Source organism: Paramormyrops kingsleyae, chromosome 22 (genome assembly GCF_048594095.1).
Source record: "Paramormyrops kingsleyae isolate MSU_618 chromosome 22, PKINGS_0.4, whole genome shotgun sequence".
In the NCBI taxonomy this organism is placed as follows: Eukaryota; Metazoa; Chordata; class Actinopteri; order Osteoglossiformes; family Mormyridae; genus Paramormyrops; species Paramormyrops kingsleyae.
In genome coordinates this window covers 15,571,813-15,586,085 of record NC_132818.1, presented here as the reverse complement: position 1 = coordinate 15,586,085, position 14,273 = coordinate 15,571,813, and the positions used below count along the sequence as shown (strand labels likewise).

The 14,273-nt window shown below is 47.8% G+C and overlaps 1 protein-coding gene across 2 annotated transcripts in view; it reads left to right on the top strand.

Annotated features, from left to right (window-relative positions):
* Positions 1 to 12,771, top strand: part of olfm2a (olfactomedin 2a) — a 41,675-nt gene extending 28,904 nt beyond the window's left edge. For both annotated transcript variants that reach the window (XM_072704831.1, XM_072704830.1), the window contains exons 2-6: positions 2,808 to 2,957; positions 5,381 to 5,536; positions 7,898 to 8,117; positions 9,855 to 9,961; positions 11,841 to 12,771. In XM_072704831.1, the coding sequence (XP_072560932.1) occupies positions 2,808 to 2,957; positions 5,381 to 5,536; positions 7,898 to 8,117; positions 9,855 to 9,961; positions 11,841 to 12,515 (1,308 nt within the window). In that variant the 3' untranslated portion in view covers positions 12,516 to 12,771. The remainder of the gene's footprint in view (positions 1 to 2,807; positions 2,958 to 5,380; positions 5,537 to 7,897; positions 8,118 to 9,854; positions 9,962 to 11,840) is intronic.
* Positions 12,772 to 14,273: the final 1,502 nt, after the last annotated feature.

Here is a 14,273-nt window from a genome sequence, read left to right as displayed (position 1 = left end):
AAAGTTCCTCCTTTCTGGAACATCTTCAGCAGTGACAGCGGGATGCTCGTCTCTCCTCGCACCCCCACCTCTGTTCCCCTCAGAGATCCGCTCCCTCCCACAAGGGCCCAACAGGTGTGATTCTCCCATCCCTTATGCCTCTTGTGGGTCCCTGCCTCGCGCTGCTTGTGTGGGTCATTACGGGGAGCTGCTGTGGAAATTACAGCCGAATGAAATGAGATGAATTTCATTAGCGCCTGTACAAAGGCTCGCGACGGCGCCGGATGCCACAGTTTGAGTGTCTATGAAAAATTCATGAATGGGCTCACGGGCCCCGAGCTGAAGCCTGGGCAGCGTGAGGCGAGCGGCACGCTACCCTGGCTGACGGAGTGCCGTGTCACGGCTGTTTGTTTGTCGTGCCCGTAACAGCGACCACTGTCACCCGTCAGCGGTTTGCGGGGTTTATTAATGTGCAGATCCGAGGTCACTGGCTTAGAAATGATGAAAATCCATCAGGATAACATACCACTCAGGGAGACAAAAAAACTTGAATCTGAATAGACAGATTGAAGGCAGTCAGAGGCACTATTGGCCTCTGACTCAAGGTCTTTGCTGCAGGAGTTGTAAGTGCATGCCAATGATTAAATGGTGTGAATTTTATATCACAATTATAGTGACCAAAATGGTCAGTATTATCGCGGTTTTGTTAAAATGCGCTGAGAAAGTTCAAAAGCTACTGATACACAAACCAAAATCAATTCACCACATTTTATATTGAGAAGTACAAATAAAATTAACAGCACTATGTACCTTTTGTTTGTATGATCATTAACAATAATAACATAGCCAATAACCATAGACAATGTAAGCATATTAAAACATATAAAAACCATATCAAACGTGCATTAATATTGAAAATCTGCAGAGTGCCGTCGCCGCTTTCCGCCGTGTTTTCACTGACACTAATCGAGTTCCTGTTGCACGCTGCCCCCCCCGTGCACCTACGTCTGGGAGACTATTGCTAACTTTGATGCTGGACCGTATTTAATGTGAGTTTTCCAATCAACCACTGTTTTAATTGTAGTTCAGATTTGGAAAGGTAATACTGACTGTAGTTTACCATGAAACTGGAAAACCGTTTCATCCCTAGTGCACACCCTTGGAGATGGTTGGTGTGGCAAACAGTTAGGTGACTGTGGTGTAACCGTGTTGGAATCTCAGCCTGCACAGTGATGTATATACTTGTATAGGATGTGTTGTCTTTCCAGATCATCGCTTGAATGATTGTATAATATGAGTGCTTGTTATCATTTTCAGCCATATGCCTGCATTTTCTGCTTTGATGATGTGTTATCTGGTAATAACATCTTAAGGCTGTTCCTCCGAGATCCTTCGGTCCTGCCGGGCAACTAGACTGGCATCTCTGTCCTACGTAGAAACGTCATGGCGACCAGCTATCTGTTTGAGATGGGGAGATAGGACTGAGATTGCACTGCCGCGGGGAGGGGCGGAGGCCTGAGGGGAGGGGCAGCTTGCGATCCGCAGGCATGACGGGGGGAATGAGCTGGCAGATGGTCCTGCTTCGGTCATCTCTGTGGCGGGGAGGTTCACCGGCATGGCCGGCCGGGACAGGAAGAGAGCCTTGGACAGCTACCTCCAGCCCTGGCACTCGAACCCGCCACCTCAAACCACCCCCCCTTCACCGAGCCAGAAGAAACAGAAGATCTATCGTCGTGGCTAATAACCGCCTCTCCACCGGATAAAGAACCAAAAATATCATAACCGGAATTGGAGAAAAGCAGAAATAACAGCTAAACATGGGGTGACGACGTCTCTCCCTTGAAGCTTCTGTACTTTGCTCCAGAATCCTGCCCTCACTACTTAATCGGTTCCATTTTGGTATCTTAGACCATTTTTTAATTAATAAAGAGTTTAGAGATTCTGCTGCGTACTCAGGAAACGCTCGCCTTGCTGCTGCATTCTGGGATAATCGCGTCGGTATAAATAGCATGGATGATTGACTGCTAATTGGGCCGACTGAGCTCGGGGAAGCGGATTGGAAGGGAAGCCGTCAGGCCCCAGGCCTGGGGGAAATCGAATGTGACACCCCCAGCCGAAACTGTTTGCGGTGTTTCCCAAAGTCACATGGGGGGGGGGTGGGGGGGCAGCTCAAGTGACTCTGCAGGGTCTACTGCCAAGGGAACCCCATGAGTACCCCCCCCCCCCCCTTATGTTCTTATGCCCTGCAGGGACCTGCCCTGCACACCAACCCCCCCCCCCCCACCATACCCTCGCAAACCCCTCCGAAGACCTTTTCATTAATCCCTGAGCGCATGGATGCCTCTGCAGTGATAGTTATGAATTTTAAAATAATTAGCGTCTCGCTCTCCGTTGGTGCCGTTCATGCCGCCTCCTGGGCTCCCAGTGCCCGCGGCCCCCGTCATCCTCTAGTGGAGCTGCTTGGTGCTGCTTTGCTCACTGGGCTCTGGATGCCGGCCGTTTCCATGCCGCCGGGATCCTGGCACTGCCTCTGCGTTTAGCTTGAGCCGACGCGCCGATAGCAAAGACCCAGGTGTCGGGCGTGTGGCCGGTGGCACGTGGCAGTGGCAGGTCGTGGCCACGCTTTTTGTCGTGTCGGGCTCTCCTTTGCCAGGCTGCGCTGCACTGTGCCAGGTCAGCATAGGCAGGGCCCGGATCTATACCTGCGTATGTTCTGCTGTTGTGCCCTGGAGCTACATCAAATCAGGCTGACGAGGAACCTTTTTCTTTGATTTTATGCCCCCTCCCCTGTGGGTTCTCACTGGCCCGGGCGTCGCTTCCCCCCGCAGGCCCTGTTCCCGAGCCCGGAGGAGGGCTGGCAGATCCACAGCTCAGCCCAGGACGCCGATGGGAAGTGCATCTGCACCGTGGTGGCGCCAGCCCAGAACATGTGCAACCGAGACCCGCGGAGCAAGCAGCTGCGGCAGCTGATGGAGAAGGTGAGCGGGAGCCGGGTCGGCGCCGGGCCGCAGCGACAGAGGGGTTACAGATCTGGAGGAAGCTGCCGGCACTTGGAAAGGAGGCCACGTCCTAAAAATAGAGAGAAAAATGGGCTCATGTGGTCTGCATGGCAGCCTCTCAGATGCAGCCATTAAAAGGCAAATAATAAAATAACAAAATGACGGAGAATGAATAAAATAAATGGTACAAGTTAAAAATAATTACAAATCAATAACAAGAGCAGACACCACTTTCCGGGTACCAGCTCTCTCTCTCTCACACACACACACACACACACACACACACACACACACACAGGTACAGGTAAACACACCAAGACGTTTCAGGGCCCACGATGAGAAATCTGACACAGAGAGCCTTGGGAGGGGGATATGATATGCAAATGTAATCAGATAAGATGCTTTCTATCGCGCAGCGATGGGAGGTGGACCTGGGAGGGGGAGTGTTATTCATTTTTTTAGGCCTCTGCATTCTTTGGTACAAACCTGTGGAAAAAAAATAAACCTTATGGCGAAAATCCATTTAAGATCACCTTGAGATCACGGCACGCTGCAGCCGGCCTCGGAGGTCCGAAGACTGGGGGAAAGGTCAGATCTCGTAGAGGCGGCCAAGCCTCAGAGAACTGCGGGAGACATCCTTGCTAACCAGCAAATTTCAAAGCCACTTAAATGAGCACGTATATGAATATCCGAAATGGGTCCTCACAAACACATTAATGTCAAAACGTGTTTCCCAGGAATATTTTTAAATAAATCATGAACCTTGAACAGATTGACACAGATCCAGATAATCAGCTGCTCTCTCACGCCACGGTCCTTTGCATTATGGCTGCAACGGACCACTGGCACATGAACTTCATGCGTGTGAAGTTGCTTTCATCACACTCTGTACGATATGAGGGAAGACCTTGTCATTTGTTTGCTTGTGTGCGCCCCCCCGGTGTGGTGCGGTGAAGGGAATAATTGTGCTTCCGAAAATAAAACACCCTAATGAGGAAACTGACCTGCTAAGCTTCTCCTTCTCCAACACACACACACACACACACAAGCTGCCACCACTCTGCCACTACCTGCAGAACAACACATGCTTCTCTCTCTCTCTCACACACACACACACACACAAGCTGTCATCGCCTTGCCACTACCTGATGCGCACCACACACGTCTCTTCCTCTAGCACACACGCTCGAGCTGTTGTCGGTCAGCCAGCACATGTGTGCATGCATTCACCGACCGATCAGAGGGGATGTGAGCAGTGTGCATTGATTCGGAGATGACACCTAGTTTGATCTGTCACAAAGAGCTATTCTTCAACCTCCTCAAAATGGTTTCCGGGCCAAGGTCTAAACTGAGGAGCTGAGAAAATTAGTGCACCATTAAAAGTAGAGACAAAAGAACAAAGAGGTCCCCCTGGGGCGTGGACTGAGACAGCTCCAGTCTGACTCAAACATTATTTAAGGGCTTTATTAAAAGTTGGCAATAGATCTGGAGCAGTCCACAGAGACAGGCAGTGTGACAGGGAGGAAACAGAGGGTCAGTATGACAGAGAGGAGTCGGAGGGAGTGTGAAAGAGGGGAGACAGAGTGTGAGGAGAGAGGAGACAGTGGCACAGAGGGGAGATTTAGAGTCAGTGTAACAGGGAGGAGGCAGAGGGTTGGAGTAACAGGAAGGAGACGTAGGGTCAGTGTAACGGAGGAGACGGAGGGTCGATGTAACATGGATGAGACAGATGGTTGGTGTGACGGGGAGGAGATGGATGGTTGGTGTAACAGGGACGTGATGGAGGCTCTGTGTCACAGAAGACTAGGATTCTGTCTTTTCCTGGTCACCTGTTTGCTCTCCACTGCTTTACTGTTCTCCTATAAACAAGCAGCTATACCTGGAGGCAGGTCTGGGAAGGTGGGGGCTTTAATCTACCAAGATAGGCCACCCACATGAGTCCCACAGCTTCACATTCTGAGAGGCTCAGATCCCGCCGGTCATCTTCAAGAAGATTTGTTTATACGTACAGACAGAGAGCTGATATCATCGGGGCAAAGTGACATGCAATTCTGCAGTTTCCCCACAATTCACCCTGCTAATGAGTTGTAATTACAAGTCCCAAGAAAATGCTGACTGTTAGCTGAAGCCATTCACTCCAGTGTGGTTTTCCCCCCATTCCTTATTCCCTCTGACAATACCTGATCGTACAGCTTCAGCAGCTACAGAGCGCCACAAAAGACAAGCGTAACCTTGTGTCTGCATTGTCCTCCATTCTTTCTCCCGACAGTTTCCTGATAATGCAGATAAACTCAAGAACCTGCAGGCAGCATGTATGTGACTGTTTCCTGCACCTACCTGTGTAAGCTTGCTGGCCATTAGGCACTTAATTTAAAAAAAAATAATTCTGCCTTGATTGGCAGGTCCAGAACATCACGCAGTCGATGGAGGTCCTGGATTTGAGAACATACAGGGACCTGCAGTACGTTAGGAACATGGAGTCACTCATGAAGGTGGTAGACGGCAAGCTGAAGACGGCCTCAGAAAATCCTCGATCTCTCAACCCCAAGAATTTTCAGGTACTTCCGCTGTCCATACCTAATACGTTCCGTGTCCATGATTTTCCCTCTCAAACCATTTCAGCCATATTCTAGCCTCATGTCAACAAACAGCTGGTAACGCTGTAACAAATAATGTACCTGCACACACAATGCTGAGCGGGTGAATATCAAGGTAGCATATTTCATCAACGCTCACAGCGGCGCCAGACATAGCTTTTCGTTTATATGTTTATGGCATCTTTACTGTGTATGCAATCGTGTACGTCAAGGATGTGTCTTAGGGTTACCGCACTGTCTCAACTTGTCCTTTCTGTACTGATTGTACTGCCATTGATGAAGATGATTCAATGCATACTTAAAAAAATATACACATAATGGACAGTTTGGTCTGCATCCGACTGCTGTGGCTGGCATGCATTCAGTGCGGTTTTCACGGTCAGATCTGAGTGTATCGGAGCACAGAGACGCTGGTTTGACCTCCCCCCAGGCTGTACAGGGTAAACGTCTGGTTTTCCTCGGCCTGTATGTCCTGAAGTGCCGTTGGCAGGCAGGGGGCTCTCGGAATCCTTTTCGCGCTCTCTTCCATGCGCTTGCCGTGCCGCCGGCCCAAGTTTGCCCCTGGGGGCCTTTGGCCAGCCCTACATCTTGCTAATGAGATGCGGTGGTACTGAGCCGGGAGACGAATGAGGGCGGTCCGACGGCTCCGTCTCAGTGCCCTGGTCCCCTATCGGCACTTCATCAATGCTGGGCTCCCTCTGGCACTCGGCCCTGTAGAACTCACTGCTGCGCCCTCCCGCTCAGCCCGGGAAACCCCGGAAGGAGCAGGTCACCACCGCGGTGGAAGGGAAGGACAGTGAGGACAGGGACAATGGGGGCGGGAGGGGGGGTTATTCACACTCTAAATGACAGTTAAACTTCAGGATTCAATATTCTGCTAGGGCTTTCGCACAGGATGTATCACATGACGTATTTGAAATTTAGATGAGAAACATCCAAGTAATTTAAGCTGCTTGTATTCATATCTTTGTGGGGACCGTCCATTCATTTCTAGGGGAAAAACCCTAATCCCAACAATGACAACATTAACCTCTACCTAACCTTAACCATAACAAAACCAAACAAAATACAGGAATTCTGGCTATTTTAGCTTTGTTTATTGCATTCATAAATTCTTGGGACCCACTATGTAATATATATATATATATGACCAGACACACATAAACACGTTTAATAATTTAGGCGCATTGGTTCCGCCTTGCCTTTAACACATCTGTGTTGGTGTACATGGGGCTACATCTGTGTGTGTGTGTGTGTGTGTGTGTGTGTGTGTGTGAAAGAGAGAGAGCTGTGTCTGTCCGCGTGTGGCCCTGCATGTGTATGTGTTTGTTTGTCTGCAAGAATCCACTGTGCAAACTAAGGTTCATATGAATGAACGAGAAGAATTACACTGGAATTTATTGTAATATTTTCCATTTTATCATAGTAGTACTATAAAAAATAAATATAAACGTATCTCTTATGTTTGTAAAAGAAATATGACACAGGAGAGAAGTGTCTGCAGTGATGAATTGTAGTCTTTCCAGTTATTGGTCGGGGGCCAGAAAACGGGCCAGAATAGACGGACCAATCACATGATACACTGCTAGAATAGACGGACCAATCACATGACACACTGCAGCAGTAAACATTCAGGTGTCTGCAAAGCCCATCCTGGTTTCCCCACATTCTACACCGAAATTCTTTTCAATTAGGGAGTGGGAATGTTGCACCCAACCCCTCCCTGCCACCACCGGCAAAAAAAAAAAGAAAAATGTAGAAAGAGTTGTATCTCACCAACCCCTGCATGACTGATGAATGTGGGTCGCCCAAACTCGGCGACGGCCGGGTGGGAGATTGACGAGTCGAGATTTCTGCTCTGCGAAACAGGAAAATGAGATTTATGGCCCCTGCTGTCGGGCCGAGTGTGGCTACATCAGAAGATTTACGATAACGCTGCCGGAGGTGGAATCCATCTTTCCCCGTTTGCGTTCTTTACTGGTACTCTTCATTTGCGTGCACATGCTAGCTAGACCTGCATCATGACACAGACGTTGCTGAGCCAAATGACTGGAACATAGTGACTAAGACTTGGGAAGGAACAGCGGTGACTCACTCATCAGGAAACATGTTGTTACCGTCTGTTACCCAGAATAAGCTATTAATTACATGACTGATGCATTACTCCACAGTTTTGTCTCCACAGTCTGGAAATAAGGAGAGAACAATTTACCTCCCGTCCTGTAGGGGGCAGTGTTAGCAGTGGAGACATATGGTATGGGATCTCAGGGAACAGTATTGTTCTGTTTCATGCTTATTTCTGCTCTGGTATCTCTGCTCCAGGAACTAAAGGACAAGGTGACTCAGCTGCTCCCCCTGCTGCCTGTGCTGGAGCAGTACAAGGCGGACGCACGCATGATCGTCCAGTTGAAAGAGGAGGTGCGGAACTTGACGCTGGTGCTGATGGCCATTCAGGAGGAGATGGGGGCCTACGACTACGAGGAGCTGCGGCAACGGGTGCTGCTGCTGGAGGGCAGGCTGCAGTCCTGCATGCAGAAACTGGGTACGATAGGGAATACAAATAACTAATGTGGGGTGATGAGAATGAGTCTTTGATAGCCGTGGATTATCATGCAGGGTCCCCAGTGGGGAGCCATAAATTAAGGTAGTTAAGCCAAGCAAGGATGACCGGCCATGACTTCAGAAGCCTCATCTCTCTAATCGCCATGAATAACACACTCGATCCGTGAACCGCGCCTGTGCGAATGTAGGAATTTGTTTGCGAAGAGGCAGTTACTTGCACATCTGAGCAACTCGGTAATGACTATTGCGACTACTTTTCACTTAGCGGATAATGAAATTACGCACCCCGAACACATTAAAGTGAGGAGAATTACTCATTCTCCGTGCAAAAGAACAGTCTAAAAATCATCACGGAAGGTCCCAATAAATAAGATACACGCAAAGTCATCCCCCCGGTATCTTTTGTGCTAACTTCCACTCATTTCTGGAGGACTCTCCACGAACCCCAGGTCGCTGGCTAGGGGGTGGAGTTCCGGTCCACGGGCAGCTTAAGGGCTAAGGCGTAAACTGCCTTCGCGGTGCTGGTGCATGCAGCCCTCGATGCTATAGCCCAAATACAGCAGGATCAGACCGGCGTGCTGTGCTGGCACACATACTGCTGTCTCACTATTATTACTGATTGTTAAAATTGATTGTTGAGGCTGTTAGTCTGGGGGGGGGGGGGGGTGCTTTAAAAAGTGGCTGCCGCATCTATGTATTGTTGGACTCATAACGTGGAAATGAGATTAATCTGGCCCTTGACGGGGGCAGATGGATGTAGATGTTACATGGCTATGGAAGTAAGGGGACAACATGTGGCCCACGAGGCTTTCATAAGACCCCTGTGTTATGTAAATGACAGGAGTCGATAAACCATTAAAAAATTATGAAGGATCAATGGAAGGTGGAGGCTTTTTGGAGCTCTTGTGAAAAGAACCGTCCCTCCTAGATATTTCATTTTTAACAATGTCAAGAGCAACAGAACAAGGAGAATGACTCAGGGGAAAGAGCTTTTAAGGTCGATAGGCACTGTAAATGTTTTTCTCTGGTCCTATAATGTCTGCAGTTCAGAATAATCTAAGTCTGAATAGTCCATTCTACAGATATTTTTATATAACCTGGGTTAACATCCTGCTTGGGTCCAAAGAGATTCTTCATTTACTTATAATTTACATAGCTGAATGTACCATTAACATAGCCTGTATGCCTGCTACTTGGTTTAGTTTGTTGATTCGGGCGTCTGAGGGAGATAAAACAGCATCAGTAACCTCTGATGTGGCTGCGATTTCACTCTTAATTAATAAACCTTTCAAATGCGCCTTTGGAGTCTACAGAAGGCTGCCTTTTGGGATCAGCGAAAACAGAGTTCTGTTCTATTCCAACAAAAGCTTTACATTCAGGATACCCGTGGGTCTTTCTGGGAACATCTCTCCTTAAGTGTCATTGCAGGAACTTTTGCACTAATTACTGTGTTGTAATCATTTAGGTCAGAAGCATGCTTTGTGCTCTCCTATGGTCAGCAAACCAACACCTACAGTAGCTCACTCTCCCTCATATCTTGAAACGTGACTCGTGTAATGAGCTTGAGGCTCGTTTCTACAAGACAAAGAACTCAAAACTGCTTATTTACCAATATGAAACCACTCAATGCTCATTTATCATTATAAAAGCTGAGTCTGAACCCGGTGGCTTTGTGGAATTAGCTGTATGTCCAACTCTCTGACTACCCATTCCACAGGCTGTGGAAAACTGACGGGCGTGAGTAACCCAATTACCATCCGTGCCTCGGGGTCCCGGTTTGGCTCCTGGATGACTGACACAATGATCCCCAGCTCGGACAGCAGGGTAAGCACCTGAGCCCCATTTAATCAACAGCGTTTCACCTGCTAGGGTGTTTGTCCATCATTTTGCCCCAACCCATGCCTGCTTTTTGTGTATTAGCACTGTAACTCTAACTAATGAAAAAATCATTAATGTTATTTTATGGAAAAAAATAGGTAACACTTTACTCGAGCGGACACATAACGTAGTAGCACACACTTACTTAAGGCATTAATTAACCATTAATTAAGTGTTAGTTCACCATTAATCAAAGGATTCAAAGTTTGTTTATTGTAATATGCAAAATAAAAATGCAGGAACTATATTAGTTAATTATTAACTAATTAATTAACTGTTAATTAATATAACCCTAAATAGAATATATGAAACATCATGATTGATTAATGATGAATGAACATGGGATCAATACATAACTAACACTGAGTTACTGGTTAATTAATGTATTAAGTAAGCCTGTACTACTTCATTATTTGTCCCCTCAACCGGTGACCGAAGAATATATATCCAAGTCTCTGTTCAAAGAAACAAGACTGATATAAATATCGTATAGAAGGTTTTGTCGGGGATGTGTATATCTCCCTCTTCACATCGTGAACAGCCCCCTCCCTTAACCAACATCTCTTTATCCCCCCCTTCATTAGAGGCATACAACAGTCCTGTCAGAGGAGGCCACAGTGATTAATTACCCCCTCGTAAGCCCGGAAATTAACAGCTTGTTGTGACAAAAGTTTCCCCCAATCATCTTGGTAATTACTGGGTGGTGTACCTAAGGGGGAAAGGTGCCAGGAGACGGGCACAGTAATGGCCTGTCTGCCACTCCATGTCTTCCCATTAGAGCGCCATTTCCCAGGATCCCCTGCATCTATGAGCCTGGAGTGCGGGAGTAGGAAGGAATAATAATGAGGGGTGGCAAGGATTACATTAATGGGAGGGAAGGGGCAGCAAGATGGCTGCAATGTGGCTTAACTTGGGACTTTTTCTAAGAAAGAGTACAGCTACATGCCTGAACCACACATGATGGACAACACGGACGCATCTTTAAAGATGCTATCATTACCAGTTACTATCCCAAAGAGAAATTAGCCATGCAGGTTAATGAGCTACAGGAAGCCTCTCATCAGTCAGTACAGGACCACCTTGGGTTGTATCCTGTTGTACAGCCCCCAAGAGTTACTAAAATAGTTTTTTTTTTTTTTTTAAATCATGTGACCACTACCAAATACTGGCCATTTTTTGTCAGTAATTGCTTACTTTTCACAGTTCCCGAGACTGCGGGGTGTGCAATTTGCATTTCCATTCAGGCAATTTGTGACCTGCACCTCACCTTTATTCATCTGGCTTATGTTGTGAGTCCAAACTTTATTTAATAGGAACATTATCCGTAAAGGGGGCGGTATAGAGGCCCAGCAGGTTATCTGTCACGTGGGTTTTTTTCCTCTAGGCACTTGCTGCGAAATCTTGAATGGGCTCTCAGACCTTTTTTTTTTATTTGGCTTCCACTCACAATCCACAGATTTTCAGCTCATATAAGCTAGCAAATGTGTTGCTCTTGGGTAAGTGACACAATGAATGATTGTGTTTGTTTTCGAATGCACTAATGTCCCATCTAGAGCCTACTGTTACCCTGCACTTTGTGCGTCCTGGGACAAGCTAAAAATGGAATGGATTCACCTCAACCACGTGTCCTTGAACCGTGAGAGAAAATCTCAGTACTTAGACGGAAACTGCACAAATACAGGGAGAAGTGACATGAATTCTACACACACTGGATTCACATTCAAACCTCACCATTGTGAGGTTCGAGTCGACACATTTGCCCCAACCAATGCCCATTATAGCTCTTTTATATGAGGCACTATCAGACATTCCTTCTGTCTCCCAGGTATGGTCTATGGATGGCTACTACAAGGGTCGTCGTGTACTGGAATACCGCTCACTCAGCGACTTCATCAAGGGCCAGAACTTCGTCCAGCACCTCCTGCCACACCCCTGGGCGGGCACAGGCCACGTGGTCTACAACGGCTCACTGTACTACAACAAGTACCAGAGCAACATCATCATCAAGTACCACTTCCGCTCACGCAGTGTGCTGGTCCAGCGGAGCTTGGGTGGCGCCGGGTACAACAACACCTTCCCGTACTCCTGGGGCGGCTCCTCGGACATCGACCTGATGGCCGACGAGAGTGGATTGTGGGCCGTCTACACGACCATCCCCAACGCGGGCAACATCGTCATCAGCCGCCTAGAGCCCCAGAGCTTGGAGGTTCTCCGGAGCTGGGACACAGGGTTCCCCAAGCGCAGCGCCGGCGAGGCCTTCATGATTTGCGGCACCCTTTACGTCACCAACTCCCACCTGGCCGGTGCCAAGATCTACTTCGCCTACTACACCAACTCCTCCACCTACGAGTACACAGACATCCCCTTCCACAACCAGTACTCCCACATCTCCATGCTGGACTACAACCCGCGTGAGCGGGTTCTCTACACCTGGAACAACGGGCACCAGGTTCTGTACAACATCACGCTGTTCCACGTCATCAACACCTCAGGGGACTAGCGCTGGCTGCCAGGGGCAGCAGGAATGAAACACAAACGAGAAACGAATCATAAACGTGTAGGGAACTCCAGACGTCTACAAAAGACTTTTTCTAACATTTAAAGTCTTCATAGAGTGCTATTATATACAGACAGAAACAAAAAGCATCAACAGCAAGGCCAATAAAGAGATACTGTTCTTTTCGTTTTCTCTGTGTGACGATACGCATGGTAATTTTCTTTGTGAACGGAAATAAATATCAGCCTTTGCCATTTTAGAGCTTGTTCTCCAGTTTCTGCTTTCGCGTCTGACAGAGGACGCTCGCCTGAATAAATGACATCGAATTTGTCCAGGAGGCTGCAGACAATAACATCTGTTTTGCAAATTGATTTCTCCCCCTCTGCTTAAAAGCCGCATAATTCGCCCCATCCGCTGCACGGGTCATGCACAAACACTGTGCTGGCTCTGTGGCAGCTGCCCATCATCGCTGGCGCGAATTGCAGTCTTTTTTTTTTAAATGTGAAATGCCTGACCATGTTCCAGTGGTCTGAACACCTCAAGCTTTTGTAAACAGGAGCGGCTCAAATGCCAGAGCCTGGTATTAAAGTCCCAAGGGTGTTTACTGATACAGTCTAGTGCATCCTCGTGGGGACACAGAGGAACCTGAGGGGTCGAGGGGTAGATGTGTGTATGTGTGTGTGCGCGTGGGGGCGGGGGTTTCATAGATCACTTTGCATCTGATCGATCTTTGGTGTGATCTCAGTAAATGAAATATTAACTGCATAAAGACAAATATTATCATCCTTCTACTGAATTTCAAAATATTTTTATTGATTTTTTAAGACTTTTATTTAATTTCATACTGTAAATCCAGTTCCAGTTCTGCAATTTACCAAAAACTGGGGGAAAATGCAAGCAAATGTAGCGCCCTAAGGATTGGGGGAGACATGGAGAAGGGTGTTGGTAGATGGAAGAGAGAGAGAAACGTGTTGGGAAAGAAGGGGGGGTGTGGATTCTAGCTTGCCCCTCCTGCACCTGTGAATGAGAGGAATGAAAGACCTGCTAGGTGGTAAAAATGTTAATTTACTTTAGAGGAGAGTCACTAAAGCGCAATGATGATAAGGAGGATGCAGCGGGGCAGAGGGGGAGGGGTGGAAGGTGAGGATAAGAGGGTGAGGAGAAGGGCAGCCAAAGGCAGGGAGGAGGCCAAACTTCGATTCCCTGATCCCCTGAGGTTTCCCCCTCCAACACCCCCCACAGGCCCGTTCCACAGATCAATCCCGACCAGGAGTGGGTCATGCACAACTTCCACTTTGGCTCACACTTGTTGCGGCGCTTTTAGGGTGACCTACAGCAGACAGTGTAGAACCAAATAAATGTAGTTAAGAGGCTGTCACTAAGCGACACCTCTGACTGCTCTGAAGAGCCCGCCGTTGATGCCACCTGGGGAGGCATGAGACCATCTCTTCCTACCCTCCAACTTCCTATCAGTTCCCGGAGAGAAAAATCTGCCCCCCCCCCCGCCCCCATACCCCAGACACATCCTGTGCTGTCGCCCTAAAGCCCTTGAGAACCATCTGACTACAGCAGAGAAGAACCACGTTTGTTCAGAACCAGGCCAATAGATTTACTGCTAATTATTTAGTATTGATCAGCGGACTGAAGAGTATTGATTTTAGTCTTCAAATCTGATCCTTTGCAGTTATTACATTATTTTATATTTTATGTACCCTTAAAAGCAACCAACGGAACAAACGGAACAAACCGTAGCAAAAATGT